We start from the raw sequence: 24833 nt of genomic DNA on the forward strand, positions 1-24833 counted from the left end.
AGAGGCCATTGGCTATGCCGTGGTTAAACAACCAGGGCAAAGTTCATTGGGAAAGGGAGGGACAAACTGGGCACAGTCTCACTCTCCCTGCCCCTGACCCAGAAACCACAAGTATCAAAGCTCTGCCCGCAAAGCTTTCTTTTGAATAACTTGAAAAATACAGTCTTTTTAAGCATGTGTGTTATAATTTCCATGTCGCTTCCCGGTGCCTGTGACCTCGCAAGAAGTGTTTTTGAGGGTTGTCTTGGCCTAAGGAAGTGAGTCAGAAATCTGGCTTGTTTGATTTGCGGGCTATCAAAACCAAGCGGCGGCAGAACTGCGTTTAGGAGCATAAGCTCCGGTCACTGCTAGATTTGGAGTTCTGAAACTTGGATATGCAAAGCAGATCCTTAATATGTTGTTTGACTTGAAAGTAAATCCCACTGGTGACTGTGGAACCGGCTTCCTGGCTAACGTGATGCCAGTAGAGCCAGTCACGTAAATTAAACTCCCACCTGATGGTTTTGCTGTATCCCTGCCTCTCTTTTCTGCTTCCCCTACTCAAGTGCAGTTGGCTGATTGATGCCCACCTGTTGACAGCTTCTTACTCTCAATCCCTGGATAACCTCCTCAAGCAGTTTTCAAGCCGCATGGTGTAGTGGTTAAGACAGGTGGACTCTAATCTGGAGAATCGGGTTTGATTCTCCACTCCTCCACCTGAGTGGCAGAGGCTTCTCTGGTGGACCAGATTTGTTTTCCCACTCCTACACATGAGGTCTGCTGGATGTCCTTGGATCAGCCACCGTTCTTCAGCCCCACTCTCAGCCCCGCCTATCTTACAAGGTGTCTAATGGGGAGAGGAAGGGAAGGAGTTCGTAAGCCACTTCGAGACTCCCTGCAGTTAAGAAAGCAGACTGTAAATCCAAACTCAGCCAGCGTGGTGTAGTGGTTAAGAGCAGGTGCATTCTAATCTGGAGAAACGAGTTTGATTGCCCACTCCTCCACCTGAGTGACTGAGGCTTATCTGGTGAACCAGATGTGTTTCTGCACTCCTACATTCCTGCTGGGTGACTCTGGGCTAGTCACAGTTCTCTCCCAACTATCTCAGCCCCACCTGCCTCACAAAGTGTCTGTTGTGGGGAGAGGAAGGGAAAGGAGCTTGTAAGCCACCTTGAGTCTCCTTACAGGAGAGAAAGGTGGGGGATAAATGCAAACTCTTCTTCTTCTGCCTTAACTGTACCTTTCCCTGTAGGACAACTGCTCCACCACTTAATTGTTTTGGTTGCCCTAGCTCAGGGGTAGGGAACCTGCAGCTCTCCAGATGTTCAGGAACTACAATTCCCATCAGCCCCTACCAGCATGGCCAATTGGCCATGCTGACAGAGGCTGATGGGAATTGTAGTTCCTGAACATCTGGAGAGCCGCAGGTTCCCTACCCCTGCCCTAGCTAGAACTTGATCTAGTTTTACAATATCTGCTGTTGTTTTTAGATGATGTGACCCGAAATGTACAGAGTGTTGAAAGTAGGGCCAAATAACCAATACAAGAGCATTATGATACTGACCATTTTATTTTACGTCAGAGATTTAGAAAGCTAGCATATCAGGGAGCGTGGTTCTAGCCTCATCTTCTCTCTATTTACCTTTATGCAGAGACTCTGTTTCTTCCAGCAGTGGAGCATTCTAGAACACAGGCGGTCCGGTAAATGGTGGATGAATTCACAAATCTCCTGTCGTCTTTATCCTGAACAGGGTATATACCAGGCCTACATGGGAGGCATTATGTAGCTAGCATGCCCGCCACATCCCGGAGGCAGAACTAGTATGTTATGGCTTTTGTGCTATTGCTTGTAGCCTGTTCATATGCTGGACATGATATTAATTGAATTCTGCCTTCCATTCTATTCAACGCATGAACAGGTCCAAACACACACAGGTGTGATTGCAGAGAAAAGCCACTGTCACAACAGAGCTCCAGTCAGACCCAGAGTCCTTAAAAGCGGGTCCCTGTGTTTGTCGGAGCTGAATTGTTAAACATTTTGCAGAGGGCTTTTTCCCAGAGCATTACGGACAAAAAGAGCAGGGGGATGCATGAAAACAGTGCCTTTGTTGCTCTTTTGCTCAAAGGCAGCACCGTTGGTGTTTACCTCCTCAGATCATTTTAATATCATTCTGCCCTAATGATTGTTTTTATGATGGGGGTGGGGGAGAGTGAACTGGGTGTTAGCAGCCTTGGCAAAATGAAGGAGCAGAAAAGATTGCCGCCCCCCCCCCCCCCCAGCCGCCTTCAGAAAAGCAGCTGACGTTGGCTTCCTGTGTTTTGCTTTGTCTTGGAGGAGATTCTGCCTGGCCTCCATCGCTTGTGGGTGATACATGACACGGCTCTCTCTCTCTCTCTCTCTCTCTCTCTCTCTCTCTCTCTCTCTCTTGAGCTTTGTTTAGTCAGCAGAAAGATTTGCCAGCTGGGTTAAGCTTTTTGAGACGCCTGTGTGGCAGAGAGAGACTAAATGGGGAGCTTGCTTGGGGAAAGCAACATAAGGGGGCATTTGCCACATGCTTCTAGAGCAAGAAGAGGAGGGGTGTGCACCTCTGCCATGCCCTTCCTGTCCTCCTGGGCTAGAAGAAGAGGAGGAAGAGGAGGAAAGGAGGAGGAGGAGGTGGTGGTGGTGGTGGTTTGGATTTATGCCTCATCTTTCTCTCCTGTAAGGAGACTCAAGGTGGCTTACAAGCTCCTTTCCCTTTTTCTCCCCACAACAGACACCTTGTGAGGCAGGTGGGGCTGAGAGAGTTCAGAGAGAACTGTGACTAGCCCAAGGTCACCCAGCAGGAATGTAGGAGTGCGGAAACGCATCTGGTTCAGCAGATAAGCCTCTGCCACTCAGGTGGAGGAGTGGGGAATCAAACCCGGTTTTCCAGATCAGAATCCAGCTGCTCTTAACCACTACACCATGCTGGCTCTTGTGGGACTGCATGGTTCCTTCTCTTCTGCTCTATGCAAATCTCCACCTTTCTTTCCTGTTCCGCTTTAGCCATGGTGCCATCTGCCTATATATTCCTGCCGGGGGGCTGAGATTACAGGGGTAGGTCCAAACTGTCTGTCCCGCCCCCTTCAGAAGTGAAGGGGAGGGGGCCAAACAAAAGTGGGGAAAGTTTTGGTTTATTTCAGGAATCAGCATGTCAATATCCTTCTTGAGTTGCGGTGCCCAGAACTGAATACTGTGTACAGTTCTGGGCACTGCAATTCAAGAAGTATGGAGGAGTGGGGAATCAAACCAGGTTCTCCATATTAGAATCCACCTGATCTTAACCACGACACCACGCTGGAGCATGCAGACCTGATCTTTAAGTCACATCTCCCACCCCGTGACCTATCCCAGCTTTGTTTCCAACTTGACTTTCAAGTGAAAGAAGCCCTTTGCTACCCCCTGTATCTCCTGCTAGAAGACAATCTGTTTAATGAGGCGAGGAGGAGGAGGATTTATACCCACCCTTTCTCTCCTGTAAGGAGGCTCAAAGGGGCTAACAAACTCCTTTCCCTCCCCCCCCCCAACAAATACCCTGTGAGGTGGGTGGGGCTGAGAGAGCTCCGAAGAACTGTGACTCGCTCAAGGTCACCCAGCTGGCATGTGTTGGAGTGCACAAGCTAATCTAGTTCCCCAAATAAGCCTCTACAGCTCAAGTGGCAGAGCAGGGAATCAAACCTGTTCTCCGGATTAGATGGAAGCGCATTTGGGCAGGGGGTGGCAGCGATCTGACAGATCTTGCGTGTCTGAGACGCTCAGCCCAACAGGCAGGATCCGTGCCTCTCCCGTGCCCTTACAGCCCCACTGGGCTGCGGATGCTGAGAAGCGCCGGGGTGGGGGGTCAGTTCTCTCTCATTTGGGGTTTGTGTTTTTTTTAATCCGAGTGCTCAGACCTAGCAAGTGCCTTTAAAAAAACAGACATACCCCAGCATAATCCCAAAAGATTTCCCATAGGGAATAATGGAGCCAGGAAATATTGTAATTCCTGGGAGGAAAAATCCCTTGTAGCTGAATACTGAACCAGTATTTGGAACCTGGGAAACCAGAAATACTGGTATTTTTTAGCTCTAATATGTCCAGGTGGAAAAAATTGCTGGGTTTTTTTGTGATGCTTTATTTTATTTATTTATTTTTGTTAAGCCTTGGGGTTGTTTTGCAATAACCGCTTCTTGGATTTCTTTTTTACATCCACTGGGGCGTTCTTCGCCAATGCCGCTAGTTATCACTTTAAAGACCGAAGCACCTGTGGCAAAGACACGTCGTGCTCGGATTAGCCCCATTTCCGTACTTCTTCTGAGGGGATGTTCGATATCTCCTAGGAACTTCAGTAAACCCCGGTTTTTGTCGAGTGTGTGGATTGCAACCTTGTGTTTTAGAACAGGCCTGTCGGGGACTTATTTGCTTGGTGCTCGTTCCCTGTGATTGAAAAGTGCCCGTGGGCTCCTGCTCACTTTCCTCCACAAAGCCTGGGCAGACACTAGCTTATGAACGGAGAGAAATTCCGTGCTTGTTTCTACGTGGCTGAAATACCTCGCTCAAAATGAGCTCTGGGAGTCTCCCACTGATTCTTTTTTTGCCTGTGCTGAAAAGAACGAAGAGGGTCGAAGAAAGTGGTTGAGCCAGATTATCACATGCAGTAGAATGGACTGCAGGGGGTAGAGTCCGACTTTGTATATTGACTTTTTTTTTTAAGTCCATGCAAACAGAACATTGGAGCAGCACCAAGGGCACTTTCGCACATGCAAATGCACTTTCAATCCACTTTCACAATTGTTTGCAAGTGGATTCTGCTGCAAAGTGCATTGAGGGTGGATTTGAAGTGCATTATTCCGCATGTGTGAAAGTGCCCAAAGCAAAGTTCTGTCCCTTCCTTGCATGTAGTGCTGGTTTTCTGTTTGTGGTAGTTTGGGGGGGGGGGGGGGGGTTTACATAGAAAAGCATTCCAGAATATGTCCTCCCCCTTTGCACTCTAGAATATGTCTTCCATCTTTGTTCTGCTATCTCTCTTTCTGGCCATCTTGGTGCCCTCCGTGTGCGAGTTTCGCTTCCGTTTTCACCATATCATTATTACTCATTCAACAGCCTTCTGAGAGTCATATTGGCAATTATCATGCATCAAGAGCCTGCTGTATGCACTCTGCATCACCACACCAAACACACATGTGAAATAATATGTGGTAAAAAGCATCCTCAAGTCACTGCTGACTTGGACAACCTGTTAGTGCTTTGATTGTGTGTTCCTGCATGGCAGGGGGTTGGACTTGATGGTCCTTGTGGTCTCTTCCAACTCTATGATTCTATTATTCTAATAGGGTTTTCAAGGCAAGAGACATTCTGAGGTGGTTTGTCACTGCCTTCCTCCATGTGGGCTGAGAGAGTTCTGAGAGAACTGCAACTGGTCCCAAGTCACCCAGCCCTCTTCATGCAGAGGAGTGGGGAATCAAACTTGGTTCTTTGGATTGTAGCCCATCACTCTTAACCAATACAGTCTGACTCTCCTCAATAATATAAAACTATTGAGTACATAACTGTAATCTTGGCTTCATCAACATGACTTTTCAGGTCCTTCTTCCATCCCTAGCATGGGACCTGCAGCTCACCAGTACCTGTGTCAAGGTGGGAGCCACTTGACAGCCACAAACTCCAGGGTTTCTTGGAAACTGTGCTTACCTTCTTGGAAAGAAGGCCCGGTACTGCATTGGACTTAGAAAAGTCATGGGTGTCACGTCAAGGAGCCACACATGGCTCTTGAGCAACTGAATGAGGATCACTGCTATAGACAGAATCACAGGGGCACATAAACAGATCTCTGCTTCAAGTAAACAGATCTCTGCTTCATTCCTGATGGGATCCCACAAGTGATTTTGCTTGAAAGTATTCGAGTTAATAAACTTTTGGTTTTGGAAGTGACTCTCAAAGCTAAAATTAGAAAGCATGACATGCTTGTCTTTTATTAATAACATCTTGGGAAGACAAGCCCGTTTCAAGCAATTCCTATTGTTCCGTTTCGTACCATCTGTTCACACACACCCACAGTGGTAGCATCTTTTTTTAATCTAAGAAATGGGAAAAGGTGGTTTGTATCTGTTAATATTATTGCTGATGGCCTGGAAGCATGAGGTGTGTGTGTGTGTGTCCCTTTCATAATTTCCACAGCATTTTAAAATTGCCCCGTTTCAAATAAAAAACATCATTTCAGTAGAAAATGCTCAGAATTGTCCGATTGTTCTGGGTATTTTAGACTCCGTAAAGGTGCCAATCCAATAACTGTTAAAAACTCATTTGGAAGAAAATGTACACTGGAAGGAACAGTTTATGAAAGTGAACCCTCAAGGCTTTGGGAATAACAAACCCAGTCTTAACAAATCTAGTTTTAATAGGTTAACTGCAGGTTAACACGATGACTGGCTGAAGAATCCAAGCACAGCGTTTTCACTGGCTATTATCCTAAATTATGTTTCTACAAGGTTTTCCACTTAAATAGCAGATGACTGCATAGTGATCACCCCCCCCCCCAATATATGTATATGTCAAATATTAAACTGATTGCAACTGTAATGGAAAAGGAGAGAATGTAATTTAATTCTACCTTTGATTTGAGATCTAGCTTGCAATGTTTTGCTGTGTAGTTTGCTGAGGCGCAGTGCCCGTCAGTGTGATGGATGGGCCCTGGAGAGGGTCTGTGTATTACAAAGACCCCCAGGGATCCATCTTTGTGTTCGCTGCCCACTCTCCAGAGGGACGGTTTCTGTCACCAGAATGACAATGTCCCCAACTGCACAGCGGTGATTCATGTATATGGGAAAGAGTAAAGAGATACTCGGGATTTATTGCTGGGACTGGGTGAGTCCAGGATGGATGATAGGGCGCGAGGAAGGTTTTGTCTTTATTCCAGAGTAGTTTAATGTGACCTGCACTCTAATCTGGAGAACTGGGTTTGATTAACCCGCTCTGCCACTTGAGCTGTGGAGGCTTATCTGGGGGACTAGATCTGGGGAACTAGACCTGTGCACTCCAACGCATGCCAGCTGGGTGACCTTGGGCTAGTCACAGCTTTTCGAAGCTCTCTCAGCCCCACCTACCTCACAGTGTGTTTGTTGTGGGCGGGGAGATTGTAAGCCCCTTTGAGTCTCCTTGCAGGAGAGAAAGGGGGAGATATAAATGTGAACCTCCTCCTCCTTTTCCTCCTTTTTCTTCTTCTTCCTTTAAGCAGTTATGTAACTTGATAGAAGCTGAAAAATTCCAGCTCCAACCTGCACAGACTTGCTTTGTGCTTGGTCATGCTAAAGTGTAATAAATCATTTGGAGAGTGGAAATGTGGGGGAACTATGTGTACCATCCTGAAACACAGAAACATAGAGCTGGAAGGGACCACAAGGGTCATCTAGTCCAACCCTCTGCACAGTGCTGGAAATTCCCAGTTACCTCCCCCCGCCCAATTCTCCCAGTGACTCCTGCTTTATTCCCAGAGGAATGCAACAAACTTCCAGGATTCCTGTCTGGCCTGGAGGAAGATTTCTTCCCGACCCCAAAGTGGTGATTGGCTTTACTCTGGGCATGAAAGAAAGGGCCACGAGAGCTGAGCGCTGGCTCATTCCTTCCTGCTTTCCCTCTCATGACCTCACTAAGTTCTCCGAATCAACATTGCTGTTAGATGGCCGTCTAGACTCAGCTTAAAAAACCTCCAAACAAGGAGAACCCGCCACCTCCCGAGGAAACCTATTCCAATAGGGAACTGCTTTGTCAAAATGTTCATCATAATGTTCAGCTGAGCAGGAGGGCGGCCTGAAACGATCCTTTCTTAATATCACCCTGACCTTGCTTTCTTAAAGCAGCAGTGATTATTGAGAGGGATCTGAACTAAATTGGGAATTTCCACCCGTTCCTCCTTCATACTGCAGGCCCCTCTCACGTCATTCCTTTGGGGTCTTCTATCCCGTCCCTGGAGCAGCATTTGGTGGACATGGGGGTGGTGGGCTGGATCCAATCGGTTCTTTTTCCTAAGCAGAGCTGATTCCTTCTAAGCTCATGAACCTAAGTAGAGTTAAAAGGTGCCGTTACACTTTGCATCACACCAGAAGAATCCCGTTGTGAAAGCTGAGCAGCGGATGAATCGTCTGCATGAAGGCATTTGTAAAAAACACACACATTTAAATCGATAACAGGTAAATGGCAGGTGCGACATTGCAGATAGAGAATACAGTACTAAACTCCAGCTTCCCTGTATTCAGAGGATGTCTAAGCCCCCTTCCGCACATGCAAAATAATTCGTTTCAAACCACTTTCACAACTGTTTGCAAGTGGATTTTGCTATTCCGCACAGCTTCAAAGAGCACTGAAAGCAGTTTGAAATTGCATTATTCTGCATGTGCGGAATGAGCCTAAGAATACCCTCTGTGTACACACACACACACACACAAGCACACACAAGCATCAAAACAGTTCTGTAAACCACTTCTGTTTGGTCATCCAGAAGCATTTCTCACTCACTGTACTAAAGCAGATGCGATTTCACAACCTTGGGCTAAACCATACAGAAGTCTGCGACTGGTCCCTGCTCAAAGCAGAACATTTGCGCAAAATCTTCAATTATGTGTGTTCTGGTAATAACCAAGATACAATGAGTTAAAAACCTGATATCTTCAAATAACAAGCACATGTTTTGAGCCACAAACTGCAGGACTCTTAGACTGATTTTTGATTTGTAGCTGAAGGGGATGAATCGCTGCCAAGATCTCCAAAGGGAAAGCAGCTTTTAAAAAAACGTTACTTGTGCCGAGGCCAGTTTTAATCACGGCTCTGAGGAAATGTCTCTGGGCTTGCATCACCTTTGGTTCTGCTTGTGGTTTCCCCCAGCTGTTTCGGGCCAGAATTAAAACCTGATTGTGGGGTTTGAATATGTTTCAGAATTAATTGAAAAACTAAACTCCGTGAATGTGTGGGTAGGTTTTTGAATGAACGTTGCCTTGATGTTCTTTGTGCTTCAAAGGGTATCTCCTTGCTGTCATTTCTTCTGCTTTCTCTTCTAAATCCTCTCTATAATCTAACCTATCAACTGAGTGTTGCTGTAGCAATAATAATAAGAGTTGGATTTATATCCCCCCTTTCTCTCCTGCAGGAGACTCAAAGGGACTTACAATCTCCTTGCCCTTCCCCCCTAACAACAAACACCCTGTGAGGTAGGTGGGGCTGAGAGAGGTCCAAGAAGCTGTGACTAGCCCAAGGTCACCCAGCTGGCTTGCGTGGGAGTGCATAGGCTAATCTGAATTCCCCCAATAAGCTTCCACAGTTTAGGCGGCAGAGCTGGGAATCAAACCCAGTTCCTCCAGATTAGATACACGAGCTCTTAAACTCCTACGCCGCTGCTGCACAGGGTCAAAAATCCATCCTAACATGGTTAATGATTTTCTCAGCCTAACTTCAGGATGGTTGTGTGAGTAAAATGGGGGGTGGGGAACCTGCTCCCCTCCCCATAGTAGTAATAGAAGAAGAGTTGGTATTGTGCTTCTCTCTATCTTAAGACGTCTTAAAGCAGCTTACAATGAAGGTATCTTCACAACAGACACCTTGTAAGATAGGTGGGGCTGAGAAAGTTCTAAGAAAACCATGCCTAGCCCAAGGTCACCCATTAGGCTTTATATGGAGGAATGAGGGAATCAAACCCAATTCTTCAGATTAGAGCCCACCATTAATCTGGAGAACTAAGTTTGATTCCCCACTCCTCCACCTGAGTGACAGAGACTTATCTGGTGAACCAAATGTGTTTCTGCACACCTACATTCCTGCTGGGTGACCTTGGGCTAGTCTCAGCCCCACCTACCTCCCAAGGTGTCTGTTGTGAGGAGAGGAAGGGAAAGGAGCTTGTAAGCCACCTTTGAGTCGCCTTACAGGAGAGAAAGGTGGGGTGTAAATCCAAACTCTTCTTCTTCTTCACCACTGTGCCATGCTGCTACAAAGACTGCATATGCCAAATGGCCAAAGAATTCTTTTTAAAAAGACGGTGCGGGGGTGGGAGGCTTAATAGGCAGTGAATCCCCCCCGCCCCGTGCCCCCTTTTTCTCAGAGGAAAAGACAACAGTGTGGAGCATCTGCTTGGAATGCTTAAGGTACCAGGTTTGAATCCCTGGCATCTCCAGAGGGCAGGTGATCATGGAAGATCCTGAAGAGCCCCTGCCAATCTGAATAGACAGTACTGACGTGGATGGACCAATCGTGTGATTCCATATAAGGCAGCTTTATGTGCAGTGTGGAGACCCTCTCTCTGCCTATTAGATGAGTGGGCAAACCTTTCTAGTGCTTATTTGAAGGCCAGGTTCGAAGATGCAATGTGTTGTATTCCAGTTCGTGTTGTCTTTGGGAAGGCTGCCCTGACTGTCTCTCTGTGCCTTTTAGGCATAGGAGGATTGCAAGAGTTTGTGCTGAAGTCGGCGACGCTGTCCTCCTCACCAGCCTGTCCACCATTTACGCCTCTCAACTTCGAAGCGACACCCATCGTGCGAGTTGCCGTTGAGCCAAAACACCCGAGTAAGAGTCTTCTGAATGTTTCTTTAAATAAACTCACTGCCCATTTGTTGAAAGCAAGTATACTTCTGAAAATCCTTCCGGCTGGAATGAGATAGTGATAAATTATCTTTGGGGTCAGGAAGCAATCTCTGGGATCCTGGAAGGTTATGCCTCCTCTGGGCATGGAACAGGGATCGCTGGATTTGGGGTTGGCAGGGTAGTTGTGAATTACCTGAATTGAGCTGGGGGTTGGACTGAATAACCTTGGAGGTCCCTTCCAACTATGCTTTTATGGTTCTCTGACCTGGAACAGGTATACAACCCTGTTGTGTTGGAGAGGAAGAAGAAGAGTTTGGATTTATATCCCACCTTTCTCTCCTGTAAGGAGACTCAAGGTGGCTTACAAGCTCCTTTCCCTTCCTCTCCCCACAACAGACACCTTGTGAGGTAGGTGGGGCTGGGAGAGTTCAGAGAGAACTGTGACTAGCCCAAGGTCACCCAGCAGGAGTGTAGGAGAGCTACACTCTAGTCTGGAGAACCAGGTTTGATTTCCTGCTCTGCCACCTGAGCTGTGGAGGCTTATCTGGGGAACCAGATTAGCTTGTGTACTCCAACACATGCCAGCTGGGTGACCTTGGGCTAGTCACAGTTCTTTGGAGCTCTCTCAACCCCACCCACCTCACAGGGTGTTTGTTGTGAGGTAGGGGGGGGGGAAGTGAAAGGAGATGGTAAGTCCCTTTGAGTCTCCTTACAGGAGAGAAAGGGGGAATATAAATATAAATCCTGAAGCAGATCAGGGAGAGTGTAAAAGTTCCCTTGTAAGAAAGATTGTGCTATGATGTTTACATATTTAAAATCTCAGAACAATTGGTCTTCAAAACTCTCGCCACCTAAATACCGTTTAGGGTGCTCAAGTTGAAATATTTAATTTCCCAGTCTGTGCTTCATGTTCGCAAGATTGTATATATTACTTTGAAATTAAGTACTTTGTCAACACTGAGTTAAAAATGCTTTTATTTTCCCAGGTGATATGCCTCAGCTGGTCAAAGGTATGAAGCTTCTAAATCAGGCCGATCCGTGCGTACAAGTTTTAATCCAAGAGACGGGAGAGCACGTGTTAATAACGGCGGGAGAAGTTCACCTTCAGCGCTGTTTGGACGACTTGAAAGAGAGGTATGTTTTGGCAGGAAGGAAACACTCAAGGTTCAGTGGTTTTATGTAGCATTTCTCACTCGGTGAAGCTTGTAACTGTGGTTTAACTTCTGGGAAAGGTCAATGCCAACTTCCCTCAGTTGTTCCACACTATCAACATCACATCCATAAAAAGTGAGAAGTAATTTATACTCGGGGAGCACTACATTCATGTGAGACTGAAGAATCCTTCGGGCTGGGATGCTTCACCCACATTCATTGGTGTCTTTTCTATCACGGAGAAAACTCATGTGACCTTCTTCTTCTGTGTGATTGGCTGCAGCTTCCCTGCCCTGTGTACATCCCCATATTGTGCAACTCATATCTCCAGCTTGCTGGATCTTTACATGGTCTAGATCAGTGATGGCGAACCTATGACCTGCTTGTCACATCAAGCTTGTCACACATCACAACATTTTGGGTGACATGCCAGCCGAGTCAAGTTAGGCATTTTCTAGGTTTTTGACACACCAAACCCAAAAGGTTGGCCATCACTGATTTAGATCAAAGAATGGGGATTCACTGGTGTGAACTGAGGGGTTCTGTGTATTTCTTCCGGCAGCATTCCCAGAAGACACTGCAAATGCATTCAGTCTCCCACTGCTAATTATAAGCTGCTTTTGTGCCTGTTCTCTTGTGATTTGTTGAACTACCAGTGCCTGTTTTAAAGCCCTCTTTGTAAAAACTCCTGCGGAGGACATTTTTAGCCCTCAAAATATTACGCTTGTAAAGTGTTGCAATTTTACATCAAACAGGTGGGTCAAATTTGTCTTCTGCAGAGCATCGGACTCTTAGCATTCTCTGTACAGCAGTCGTCCCTGGGCAGGCAAGGTACTTACGTTACTGGGAAGGAAGAGCCACAAAGCGATACATCGGCTAATCAACCCTAAGCAGTGTTGACAATGCAAAAATGGGATGTCATTATGCACATTTTGGAGAAAAGTATAGCTTGGGCAGTGGGGTGGCGATTGGGTTACCAATGTGATAGTGAAACTTTACCTCTATTCTTGTTGTCTATTATAAAGTCATTGCTTAATATTATAGGAAGTGGAGGCCAGGTTAATTTTTCATAAGCCAATACAGTCAAGCCATCATTCACACCTGTGTGTACTTATACTCACAAAATGAGTAATATTTAAACCAATAATAAATTGGAATACAGTTCTGTCTTTGTTTTCTCGGTAACAACTCAAAATATTATTAATGTAGTTCAACAGGTAAGCATCTAGGCTATTTGGCTATAAAAACGTCCAAATTTGGTTTTTATTTCGATGATTCTTTTTCAAGCCGTTCTGTAAGGTACAAAATCGACTACCCACATATATTCAAATACATACGTCCTACTTGTTTTTAGTTTTCAAAATGGAAGCCCAGTCCCATATACACTTACATAATTCATGTTAGTTTTTTTTTCCCTCCTCCAGGAGTAAACTCATTTCGTGAGCATAAGTACGCATTGGTGTAATTACTTTGGTCTTTACCTGTTGTACACCTGCCTTGATTACTGTGGTGGACAAGCCATCAATGGCATTCGATTCCAGGAACCTCGTGCTTTTTTCCCCCAGGTGGACTTAATTGTGCCTTTTTGCTCTCGATAGGTTTGCCAGGGTAGAAATCAGTGTCTCGAAACCCATCATTCCTTTCAGAGAAACCATCACGAGGCCCCCCAAAGTTGACATGGTGAATGAAGAAATAGGGAGGCAGCAGAAAGTCGCAGTCATACACCAGAGTAAAGAGGAGCAGAACAAAATCCCAGAGGGGGTGCAGGTTGACTCAGATGGACTCGTGACCATGTCAACGGCAAACAAATACGCCACTCTGAGCGTCAGGGCAATTCCGCTTCCCGAGGAGGTGACTCGGCTCCTGGAGGAAAACTGCGACTTGATTCGAACCATGGAGCAGTTCACGTCATCCCTGAACGAAGGTAAGAAAACCCAGGAGATGAATCAGAAGACCCTCGACCAGATCCAAGCACTCAAACAAAAACTGCAGGAAAAGCTGCAAGGTAGAAAATGGAGAAACGCCATCGACAGCATCTGGTCCTTCGGCCCCCGAAAATGCGGGCCAAACATTTTGCTGAACGGATTTGAAGGCTATGAGAGATCTGTGTGGCAGTGCTTGGACAAGGGCGTGAAAGAAGCAAGCCTCTACCGGGACTTCGACAACAGCGTAGTGAGCGGGTTTCAGTTGGCTACGCTTTCCGGGCCGATGTGCGAAGAGCCGCTGATGGGTGTCTGCTTTTCGGTGGAGAAATGGGACATGAGCAAATTCGCAGAGCAGGTATCCACGAACCGGCAGGGTTTGGAGGAAAAGGCTGAAGGAGAGACGCTGGCGACAGGGGGCACTACTCCTGTTTCGGCAGACGGAGATTCCGAATCGACTCCAGAAAGTAAAGAAACCCAAGGAAGTGGCCAGCAACCTTTCAAACTACTGAGTAGACGTAAAGGAGAGACGCTTCTTGCTGACTGCTATGGCCCTTTCTCTGGGCAGCTAATTGCCACCATGAAGGACGCCTGCCGTTATGCTATGCAAGCGAAGCCACAGAGGCTTATGGCTGCCATGTACACCTGTGATATTATGGCCACGGCGGAAGTACTGGGTAAGAAAACACCATCCAGGTCTATGAAGCTGTCCAGGTCTAGCTGAGGGATAGAATGTTTGTGTGTTGGGTGCATTGGGAAAACTGACGTCAGTAAAGAAATCAAGCCCACCCGGCTACTCTGCAAGACAAAGGAAATGTCCAGCCTTAGACACCGTCCAGATGATAAACGCAACACATAAATTCAAAGCCTATTGGTTGTGCACTCTAGAGAGATAGTCCAGGCTGTCCCATTTGGCACTGTATTGTACTAAGTCAGTGGTTCTCAACCTGGGGGTTGGGACCCCTTTGGGGGTCGAACAACCCTTTCACAGGGGTCGCCTAAGACTCTCTGCATCAGTGTTCTCCATCTGTAAAATGGATAAATGTTAGGGTTGGAGGTCACCACATCATGAGGAACTGCGTTAAAGGGTCATGGCATTAGGAAGGTTGAGAACCACTGTACTAAGTGAAATGTGCTGGCGTGGTGTAGTGGTTAAGAGCAGGCGGATTCTAATCTGGAGAACCGGGTTTGATTCCCCGCTCCTCCACCTGAGTGGCGGAGGCTTATGTGGTGAACCAGATATGTTTTCGCACTCCTGCATGCTGGGTGACCTTGGGCTAGTCGGACCTCTCAGCCCCACCTACCTCACAAGTTGTGGGGAGAGGAAGGGAAAGGAGCTTTAAAACCACCTGGAGTCTCCTAACAGGAGAGAAAGATGGGGTATAAATCCAGCTTCTTCTTCATTGTAGCTATTGTAGGGATGTTGGTGACTACAGCCTTCCTCCTGCTGTGTTTTGGTGGTGCCTATATCTCTAGTTCAGTTGTCGTGAGTATGAGTGGGTGGGAATGGAGCAGAGACCTCATCAGCCTTGTGCCTCCGCAGGCCGTGTCTATGCCGTCCTGTCCAAAAGAGAAGGCCGTGTGCTGCAGGAAGAGATGAAAGAAGGGACCGACATGTTTATCATCAAGGCTGTGCTGCCTGTGGCAGAGAGCTTTGGTTTTGCCGACGAAATCAGGAAGAGAACGAGCGGCTTAGCCAGTCCACAGCTGGTGTTCAGTCACTGGGAGGTAAGACCTCTTCTTGTCCTCATCTGTCCTGGAGCGTTTATTTCCGAAAAGGAATAATAAAAGGTTAGCAAAAGAGGTTGAATCACGGTCAAGGCCAGCTTTTGCTTTTATTCTCATATCTTTGCAATGCATTTGCTTGTTTCCATCCCATTTTGATAGGTTTTTTCAGCTTGGCAGATGAGACCTTTACAGCAGAAGATAGCGGGGCCCATCTGGTTAAGCAGGGCAGGCAGGCGGCAGGTAGCCTGCTCTCGGGAAGAGGTGGAATAAATAAAATGATAGCCTGGTCTTGGGCTCTTGGACAACCCCTTTCCTTCTCAATCAGTGGCCTAAGTTCAGGACACGCGTTTTGCTGCATAACCTGTTAAACTTTGGGAGAGGATCAGGCTCCACAATGAAGCCTGGGGCTACTTCTAAAAAAAGTCTTGTCAATGAACCGCAAAGGTCCCCTCGCATTGTGCCACAAAGACCATCTATTAACACAGCAACAGTCTGTGTGTGGAACACATGTGCTGGCCTGGACGGGGAATTATGTGGAGACACAAAGGCCCCTTCCGCACGGGCAGAATAAGGCACTTTTAATCCACTTCCAGTACACTTTGCAGCTGGATTTTACTGTGCGGAGTAGCAAAATCCACTTGTGAACAATTGTGAAAGTGGATTGAAAGTGCCTTATTTTGCATGTGCTCCACCGTCTGGTCTCTGACACCATTCCAACCCCTTGCTTTCCATAATTGAAGAAAAAATGGCCTCTATTGGACTGTCAGTGGATTCACTTTGCCCTCTGTCCTATTCAGAAGCTTATAGAAAATTAAAAGGTCAACTATTGGATAGAGAGTTCTCTACTCTAATCACCGCAGCCAAGAAAACGTGCTCCCCCCTGTATTTTTCTCTCCCAATTGAACGGGGCCACTTGGCACACTACCTGTATTACTTAATAAGCCCTGCTCAAAGGAGAGCCATAATGCTTACCAGGTTTAATGTTATGCTTTCTGCCTTGTTACATGGCAGATTTAATAAGCAAGAAAAGGCTAAAAGATTGTGCCCATGTAACGATGGCTCAGTTGAATCCCTGGCCCACCAATTACTACACTGTCTCAGATTCAAGGAAATCAGATCCAAGTATGTGAATCTTACTCCTTTACATCTCCCCGATTTAATTAGATTACACTACTTGTTGGACAATCCTGATCCTTCTCTCTGTATGATAGTGGCAGACTTTCTCCTGGAAATTACTAAACGCCAGTAGATTTCCTTCGACCTAACATTTATTTCCTGTATTGTATATGCTTTTTAATCCGTTTTTTTAATTATTGTTGTACTGTTGTCTATGCCAATAAAGGCTTGCTAAAAAAAATTCTGCATGTGCGGAAGGGGCCAAAGAGAGATACTGTTAAAATGAGAAGTGCAGGATTCGAGTCCTGTAGCAGGTATCTGACAAAAGTAGCTTTGCCTCTCTTGATACCCTGCAAATCTTGTTGGTTTTAAGGAGCTGCTGGACTTGAATCTTGCTCTTGACTGCTGGTCAAAACAGACGCCTTCCTGAAATTTTACAATGAGGATTCTTTTGGTTACCCACAATTTTCAGGATTTTTCTCCCCCTTTCGTATGCAGTACACTTGGATTCAGATTTGGTAGATCCTCTGTGCTTCAGGTAACCAGCTAGTTACAGAAAACCAGCTAGTTAGTCGCTCCCATGGGGATTTTTCTGTTTGCCCAAATTGTCTTTTCTTTAAGGTGCTACTTTTGAAAGGTAGGAATCCTTTTGAAATACTTTGCTCGGTACCATGGATCAAGTATTATTTTGATCGTCGGGTTGTTTGATTGTCGGGTTGTTTGTGGGTCAAGAACAGCAATAAAACGAATTGCTTTTCTCCAGTTTTCTCTCTCCTGTACATTTTCTTTTCCAATTGTGTTTTTCTCAAACCATGTAATTTACAATCAAGGCCTTTTGAGGGGAAGATGTTTTAAGGGTTTAGGAAGAAGAATAAAATTACATGCCTCTTTTTCTAAGTTGGTTACAATCTATTTAGGCAGTTCCTCTCTTCAAAGACCTCTCTCAGAGGAAAATATGGCTTCAAAATGTTCGTGGTAGCTCTCTTCATCTGGGGCATCTTCCAGCTCTGGATTTGGTATCAGGTTTGGAACCCAACCGAGAAGGCCACACTGTTTTTGTTCCTTTCTGCGTAGTTTCTGCAAGAATACCCCCCCCCCATATTTCCAGGGTTACTACTACATACATGTTCACCTTGAGTTACTCAAGACAATGGTAGCTCAAGAAGGAGGTACTTGGCACCTTTCCCCCCAGCATTCTACATCAGTAATGTAGAAGAATAAAGGAAGGTGCAAATTAACTAAAAGGTGTAGCAAACTGCGCATGTCTCATTTCTGGGATGATTTTTAGAAGTTCTCCAGGTTAAACTGGAACGATAGTGAGGCAGAATGCCACTTCAGGAAAAACTCCAGAACAACAGAGGGACAGAAGAGAGACAATCAGCTCAGCTGTAATCATGGATCAGTAGTTAAGCTGAGAGCCAGCGTGGTATAATGGTTAAGAGCCGGTGCACTCTAATCTGGGGAACCAGATTTGATTCCTTGCTCTGCCACCTGAGCTGTGGAGGCTTATCTGGTGAACCAGATTAGCTTGTGTACTCCAACACATGGGGTGACCTTGGGCTAGTTTGAAGAAAGGAAAAGAACCTGTCTGGCTCTAGTGCAAACTATATAAATCTATTTAAATGAAAATAATTTAAACATTTATATACTGGAACCACAACTCTTAATCAATGACATATTATAAACAACAACAATAAAACAATGAACAATACATACACAGAGGATCTATATATACATGAAACCTATCAACGGAAGTTGAGTTTTTAAAAAGCATCAGACATTGGTATCCTTCTACACCATTAGTGGATCTCTTACTCCATTACAGAGACTTGATATTATTTTATTTGGGATCCTCTGTGTATGTATTGTTCATTGTTTTATTATTGTTGTTGTTGTTGTTTATAATATGTTGTTGATTAAGAGTTGTGGTTCCGGTATATAAATGTTTAAATTATTTTCATTAAAATAGATTTGTATAGTTCGCACTAGAGCCAGACAGGTTGTTTTCCTTTCTTTAAACAAGATACTGTCTCTGACCTTGGGCTAGTCACAGTTCTTTGGAGCTCTCTCAGCCTTACCCACCTCACAGGGTGTTTCTTGTAGGGGGAGAAAAGGAGATTGTAAGCCCCTTTGAGTCTCTTTACAGGAGAGAAAGGGGGGATATAAATGCAAACTCTTCTTTTTCTAAGTGTGTCACTAGAGCAGGAGTACATTCATGTGTCTTGATGTTGTCAAATACATATATCTTCTATGCTCTGGCAGCATCTTCTCAAGCTTATTATTTATATAATCGACTAGCATTAGTGCCCATTTTAATCTGCAGTAAAATAGACACTAGATGCAGGGGAAGTGCAGGTGGAGGACTGTATGGGCTGGTGGCAGATTTTGCCGGCCAATCGGCCTTCTCCCACCCCTCCCCCCTGGCACGTCTCCCACCCCCTCTCCCGCCCTCGCCAACTCACTCCACGGTCGCTGTATAAAATAATTCAGCCGTTACTGTGTCATTTCACCACATAATTCACCGGGTTTGATTCCCAGCTCTGCCGCCTGAACTGTGGAAGTTTATCTGGGGAATTTAGATTAGCCTGTACACTCCCACACAGGCCAGCTGGGTGACCTTGGGCTAGTCACAGCTTCTCGGAGCTCTCTCAGCCCCACCCACCTCACAGGGTGTTTGTTGTGAGGGGGGAAGGGCAAGGAGATCGTAAGCCCCTTTGAGTCTCCTGCAGGAGAGAAAGGGGGGATATGAATCCAAACTCTTTTTCTTCATCCTTCAAATGCTGGTCCTTCTTGGGGCAACTGGATGCAAACCCATTCTGTTTGTTCTCTTCTTCAACAGCAGGAAAAATTGCCGAATGTTTAGAAAAAGCAAATGGGAACTTAAATCTCCCTGGAAACATCAGTCTGGGGTCTGACAGCCCTCCCCTGTTCCAGTCCCTAACATTTTGGGGGCTCTCTGGGAAATGAACTCTGCACTTGCTCAGAGGCACGATCATCTATTCTATCCCACCTTTCTGCCTTTCTAAACCCACTTTTCCGCCTTTGAGGCTTCCAAAGAGGCGTACGGATAAGTTTGAATTGAGTTTTCATCCTCAGCCTGGGGCAAGCTTCTTGGGTGGAGATCTGCTATGCTGGAATATACCCCTGATCTGCATGCCAGAGAGCACTACAATTGGTTTAACTTTCAAGAAAGATCTGTCTTGCAGTAGTGCTTGTTTTCAAATAATCCACAACATGCCTTTTAACCTATGTGTGCAAGTTTAGCAACTGTAGCCACATGCTATTTTGCTTTTATTCATCAGGTTTCACTGCAATAAATATTGGAAGTTTGTAAAAGGAATTCTAAGTGAAAACTGACACACAGTCCAAGTTCGTTTCCCCCCACCCCTCTTCCTTCCAAAACCAACAGAAAGACTCTTCTTAAGCACTTATTTTAAACAGTCAAGACTTAAAGAGCCCATCCTTTTTTTGCTATACTTAATTATGTAGAGACCTTGGCAAAAGAGTAGAGTTGGTTTTTGCACCCCACTTTTCTCTGTTTTTAAGGAGTCTTAGAACCTTCACTTCCATTTGTGTGGTAGGTAGCACTGAGAGAGTTCAGAGAGAACTGTGAGTAACCCAAGATCACCTAGCAGGCTTTGTGTGGAAGAGTGGGGAATGAAATCTGGTTCACCAGATAAGAATCTACTAAGACTTCCAGATCCCTTTCATATGTTCTGTTGTCAAGCCAGGTGTCACCCATCTTATATCAGTGTATTTGATTTTTTTCTGCTTAAGTATGGTACCTTGCATTTCTCCCTGTTGGAATGTATTTTGTTAGTTTTGACCCAGCTCTCTAATCTATTGTTTTGAATTCTAACCCTGTCCTCTGGGGTATTAGGATTCGAAATGCAAAAATCAGCAGACCAGTATTTGCTATCAAAATGTCTTCATTCGCCCTGCTTTCTGGACCTGATTAATTCCCAGAGCAGCTCATAAGGAAAAAAAAAAACCCAACACAATGCAAAGACAGTCAAAATATAATATGAATGTTTCATGAGGATTCCCTGGTGAACTGGATCTACTCACCACAGAGGGGTTCCTTGCCACTTCTCGCTTCATCGATCGTAGTCAGAGTTGGGTTACAGTGTGTGGTGTTGTGGTTAAGATTTCAAACCGGGATCTGGGGAACCTGCGTTCAAAACCCCACTCTGCCATGAAAGCTTGCTGGGTGACCTTGGGCTTTTATTCTCGACCTTGGCAAGTATTTGGATAGACGACCTTCGAGGAATATCAGGGGTTGCCGCAGACGCAGCAATGGCAAACCACCTCTGAATATTTCTTTCCTTGAGAATCCTATGGTGGTGCCATAAGTCAGCAGAATTGGATCAAAGTGTGATGATAGGATGACTGGCAACACCCAGGCCCTTTCCGCACAGCGGAAAGGGTGCCTCTCCACTGGCAGAAATTGTGCTGGTGGAGGAGTGGGGGCCATTCGCACAGGAGCGTCCGAGCGGCCCCGCAGAAGTTGGCACAGAAGAGGTGGCTTCACACGGAGCCACCTCTTCTGCGTTTCCCCCCTCACCTCGTCGTCCAGTGTTGCTCTGGAGGCCATCAGGGCCCCACCTACGCTGCCCTCCGACCCCTGGAGGTCAGAGGGCAGCATGGGCGAGTCCCTGGCAGCCTCCAGAGCACGCTGGAGGATGAGGTGAGTGGGGGGGGGCGGGGAAAGTGCCGTCTTCCCAGCAGTGAGGTTCACACCGCGCCGATGGGAAGACGGCGTTTTAGAATAACCTCGCTAAACGAGCGAGGTTATTAGGAGTGGCTTCACGCCGCTCCTGGGCGGGCAGAATGGCGCTGCTGCGATCCAGCAGTGCTTCCTGTGCGAACAATTGCCCAGGGACAGTGTTTTTGCCGTCCCTGGCCCGCTGTAAATGGCCCATGCGGAAAGGGCCCCAGTTGGGTGCTAAAGGGTGACTGATGGTGGCAGTTGGGTGCTAAAGGTTATCAGATGGAGGTAAATCCAGGCACGCAGCAGCCATCTCCCGGCTGCTTCCTGAGTCCATATTTAATTTGTGTCCTTCTCAACCAAATACAACCCTATCATACAATACAGCAGTTCTTTCTCCCTTGGCAGCCTAAGAGTTCGGTAAGAGCTAAAGGCACATGGGTTCTGTGTCTCAGTTCACATAATCTGTGCTGCCAGTTTTCTGTGCATCTTGGAAAAGTGAGCACATGTAGAATCCTGATTTGTGCTGTTCTTGGGAGGATAGGGAGGGAATGCACTTCTGTAATTGTTCATTTCTTCAGGCAGAAATTACTTCCACATTCGTTTTTACTCAACTAGCTGATTTTCTGACTGGCACCTTGTTTGGAAAACAAAGCTTTCTGGCTTGATTTGCAGTCTGCTTTTACCTCTTGAAACGCAGAAAATTATCTGTAATTCTCCACTCCATTTCCCCCTGCCCCCTTCCATTAATGCCATTTTTTCCCTACAATCTCTCTTTCCCTAGGTCATTTCAGATGATCCGTTTTGGGTACCGACCACAGAGGAGGAGTATTTGCATTTTGGGGAAAAGGCGGACTCCGAGAACCAGGCCCGCAAGTACATGAATGCCGTGAGAAAGCGGAAGGGACTTTATGTAGACGAGAAAATTGTGGAGCATGCTGAGAAGCAAAGAACTCTCAGCAGAAACAAATAACTGCCTCCGCCTCTGTCTCAGCTTTCTCGGTTAAGTGCAGGTGAATTATTTTCCAAGCCGGATATTTTTTTTTTTTAAAAAAAAGTCACCTTGGATGTTACTGGTTCTGCGTGGGTTTTTCTTACCATGAATTGTCGGTGGCTTGCGTTTTAATAAACCTAAGCCTTTCCAACTTTTTAAAATTATGATTATGTACTTCAGCTTCTTTTTGTGTCTGTTTTCAAAAATCTTTCTGCCTTCGTGCCGCCCTGTCCCCTCGGCCAAAAAAGATCTTGCTAGGGAGCCTTGCGTGTTGCAAAGGATTCTGGGGTGGCTTTTAAGGCACATGCTCATTTCATGCTGGGTGCTAGCTGGGCCTTTTCGTTACACTGCAAAAAGCAGCCGCACACCTGGTACCCCACCCAGCGCCTGCCAACGTATTGCAAGAGTCACTTGGTAGGTAGCATTCAGTAAAGCTGCCTTTACTAATCTTTTCATTGTGGACCCCACTCCACCAAGGTTTCAGGATTCCCCAAAGTTCCCTGAAACATAGCGATGAAACATGGAACAGCTGCTTGAGAAGAAGAGTTTGGATTTATGCCCCATCTTTATCTCCTGTAAGGAGGCTCAGTGTGGCTTACAAGCTCCTTTCCCTTCCTCTCTCCACATTTTGTGAGGTAGGTGGGGCTGACAGAGTTCCGAAGAACTGTCACTAGCTCAAGGTCACCCAGCAGGAGTGCAGAAACACATCTGGTTCACCAGACAAGCCTCCGCTACTCAGGTGGACTAGTGGGGAATCAAACCTGGTTCTCCAGATTAGAATCCACCTGCTCTGAACCACTACACAATGCTGGTTCTCAGTTTAACAATGGGAAGAGGCAGGATTTTACTGTCTCGTGTGAAATTGCTGTATACTAAATCAGGCCATTGAGGACAGACTGGCAGTGGCTACCCAGGTGGGTCTTTCTCATTGACTGTTGCCAAATCCTTTCAATGGGAGATGGTGGGGGTTGAACCTGAGACTTCCGGCAGGTTGAGCAGATGCTCCGCCCCTGAGTGATACCCTCTCAATACCCTCTCGATTAATACCCATGATGCTGCTGTACCTGTAGCGACTTGGCTTGGCGATGCAATGCAGTGGCAACTTGGAACCTGGCTGAACGGCTGAGGTTTAACCGAGCGAGTCCCTATTCTGTCCTGGCAGGCCTGAACAATCCTTGGATCTTTCTGAGCTGCAGCATATGTGGTGCACAATTTATTTTCACTAGGGTGCCCTTCCGGAGGGAAGCTCTTACTGAGCAGATATTCCATGAGGCAGGGTTTGAAAACCACCCTCAGCGCAGCTATTAGTAGTTATCATCGACTGTCCGATGGGAATGAAAATAAGGAACTAATGCATAGGTTGTGTCTGCCCTCCCCCTTACCTCTAGAAACTGGATTGGCCCAGCCACTCTGTGCCTTCCCAAAGCCCCCAACCCATGCTGCAGTGCTCACAGAAAGATCTTTTATTGTGGAGGGAAAGGAACCCAGCTTCTCAACAGTTGACTGCATTGAAAAAGGCATGGAAGAAGTGGTTTGGCCAAGCAGGCTGTTACAAGAACGACTCACAGTCCAGGAAAGGGTGGGGTGGGGTGAAGTTAGACAAACGAGCAGCAAACATTTGTCTTAAATTATGCATGTTCTCCTAGCCTTGCCCCACCCCCTTTTTCCTAGCTATGTGTGTTTAGATGCAGGTAGTTGTTCTTCTCCGTTACGGATTTTGGAACCATTCTGGCTAAAAAGCGGAATATAAACATCTGAAATCAATAGAAGGGCTGCAGCCATTCTCAAAGTTGGTCTTTTGATTGAGTTCTTTTCCCTGCTTTATCAGTTCTCATTTTGGCAAAATATTCTGACTGTTTCACTGGCTTCTTTTTTCACTGAAGAAGAGGAGGAGCTTGGATTTACACCCCACCTTTCTCTCCCGTAAGGAGACTCAAAGGGGCTGACAGACTCCTTTCCCTTCCTGCCAATGCTCCAAGTTGAACTAGCCCAGAGGTCTGCAACCTGCGGCTCTCCAGATGTTCATGAACTACAATTCCCATAAGCCCCTGTCAGCATGGCCAATTGGCACAGCTAGGAAGTAACAAGGATGGGCTATCAAGACTGGAAAGTCAGCTGGGCTGCTGTCTAAGCCAGGTTCTGAACCCAACCTCCAGACTTGCCAGCTGGCCATCTTGGGGGACTTGGGATCCCCTCACTTTTATTCTCAGAGGGCACGTTGCAGACTAAAACTAGTTGCAGACTAAGGAGGTAGGACCTGTCTGACTATCAGTGTTCATTTTTCTACACCATGTAATTCTTGCTTTGAAGAACAGCGACTCTCTAGTGGTTTGAAGCAAGAACACAAGAAATGCATCAATACAGACAAGACTCTTGATGGGTGCCCACTTCTTTAGTGGAGGTTTGTTTTTAATTTACGCTCCACGAATTTCACAATATAGGGACGGAGGACTGTGAGTCGCGCTTCCAACAGCAGCTTCCACAGATCAGGTTTTCCCCCTCCTTTTACAGCAGCGATATGCAATTGTTTCTGCAAATGCTCTGCTGAGCACAAAGAGAAACCGGTTGATGAAGCAAGCCATGAGAAAGATTTAATGGAGAGCACTGAAGACAGTTATTTGACCCTTCTGCCACCAGCTTAATCTGCTCGATTTAATGCTTGATTAAAAT

General features: G+C 46.2%; 1 protein-coding gene across 5 annotated transcripts in view; it reads left to right on the forward strand.

The window, feature by feature from the left end:
- EFL1 (elongation factor like GTPase 1) overlaps positions 1-22327 on the forward strand; it is a 59240-nt gene extending 36913 nt beyond the window's left edge. For all 5 annotated transcript variants that reach the window (XM_048482144.1, XM_048482145.1, XM_048482141.1 and 2 more), the window contains 5 exons: positions 10394-10525; positions 11530-11677; positions 13294-14294; positions 15161-15345; positions 21954-22327. In XM_048482144.1, the coding sequence (XP_048338101.1) occupies positions 10394-10525; positions 11530-11677; positions 13294-14294; positions 15161-15345; positions 21954-22142 (1655 nt within the window). In that variant the 3' untranslated portion in view covers positions 22143-22327. The remainder of the gene's footprint in view (positions 1-10393; positions 10526-11529; positions 11678-13293; positions 14295-15160; positions 15346-21953) is intronic.
- Positions 22328-24833: the final 2506 nt, after the last annotated feature.

The sequence above is a fragment of the Sphaerodactylus townsendi genome, linkage group LG17, assembly GCF_021028975.2.
Source record: "Sphaerodactylus townsendi isolate TG3544 linkage group LG17, MPM_Stown_v2.3, whole genome shotgun sequence".
In the NCBI taxonomy this organism is placed as follows: domain Eukaryota; kingdom Metazoa; phylum Chordata; class Lepidosauria; order Squamata; family Sphaerodactylidae; genus Sphaerodactylus; species Sphaerodactylus townsendi.